This window comes from Aplysia californica, unplaced genomic scaffold (genome assembly GCF_000002075.1).
Source record: "Aplysia californica isolate F4 #8 unplaced genomic scaffold, AplCal3.0 scaffold00208, whole genome shotgun sequence".
NCBI classification, from domain to species: domain Eukaryota; kingdom Metazoa; phylum Mollusca; class Gastropoda; order Aplysiida; family Aplysiidae; genus Aplysia; species Aplysia californica.
In genome coordinates, this window is record NW_004797478.1 from 1,078,959 (window position 1) to 1,079,454 (window position 496).

General features: G+C 43.8%; 1 protein-coding gene across 1 annotated transcript in view; it reads left to right on the forward strand.

Annotated features, from left to right (window-relative positions):
• Positions 1-220: 220 nt before the first annotated feature.
• The window catches only part of LOC106011893 (monocarboxylate transporter 13), a 10,211-nt gene continuing 9,935 nt past the window's right edge, over positions 221-496 (forward strand). Inside the window, exon 1 of the mRNA XM_013083052.2 lies at positions 221-290. Coding sequence (XP_012938506.2) covers positions 221-290 — 70 coding nt within the window. The remainder of the gene's footprint in view (positions 291-496) is intronic.

The following is a 496-nucleotide window of genomic DNA, read 5'->3' on the forward strand; positions in this document are numbered from 1 at the left end:
ATCTTCACGTGCAATACTCTCAGCGTCAGCGCTATGTGTGAGTACACCTATCTATCTATCTATCTATCTATCTATCTATCTATCTATCTATCTATCTATCTATCTATCTATCTATCTATCTATCTATCTATCTACCCTACCCCCAGCTGGGTTCATATCCTACCTGACAAACGCGATCGGCAGACAGACAATAGTGGTCCAATTCTACCAGATCCAACAGATGTATGAGATCAGCACCACCACAGGGTCGCTCATCTTCACGTGCACCACTCTCAGCATCAGTGCTATGTGTGAGTAGTCTTTGTCTCTGTATCTATCTGTCTGCCTGTCTGTCTGTCTGTCTTTCTGTATCTATCTATAGGTTCTGAAGCGTAGAGAGAGCTTGCTGTTGAGCGGGAATTTGCGCTGTAGAAATGCAGTCGATCTATCTACCTATATATTTGTCTGTCTGTCTGTCTGTCTGTCTGTCTGTCTGTCTGTCTGTCTGTCTGTCTGT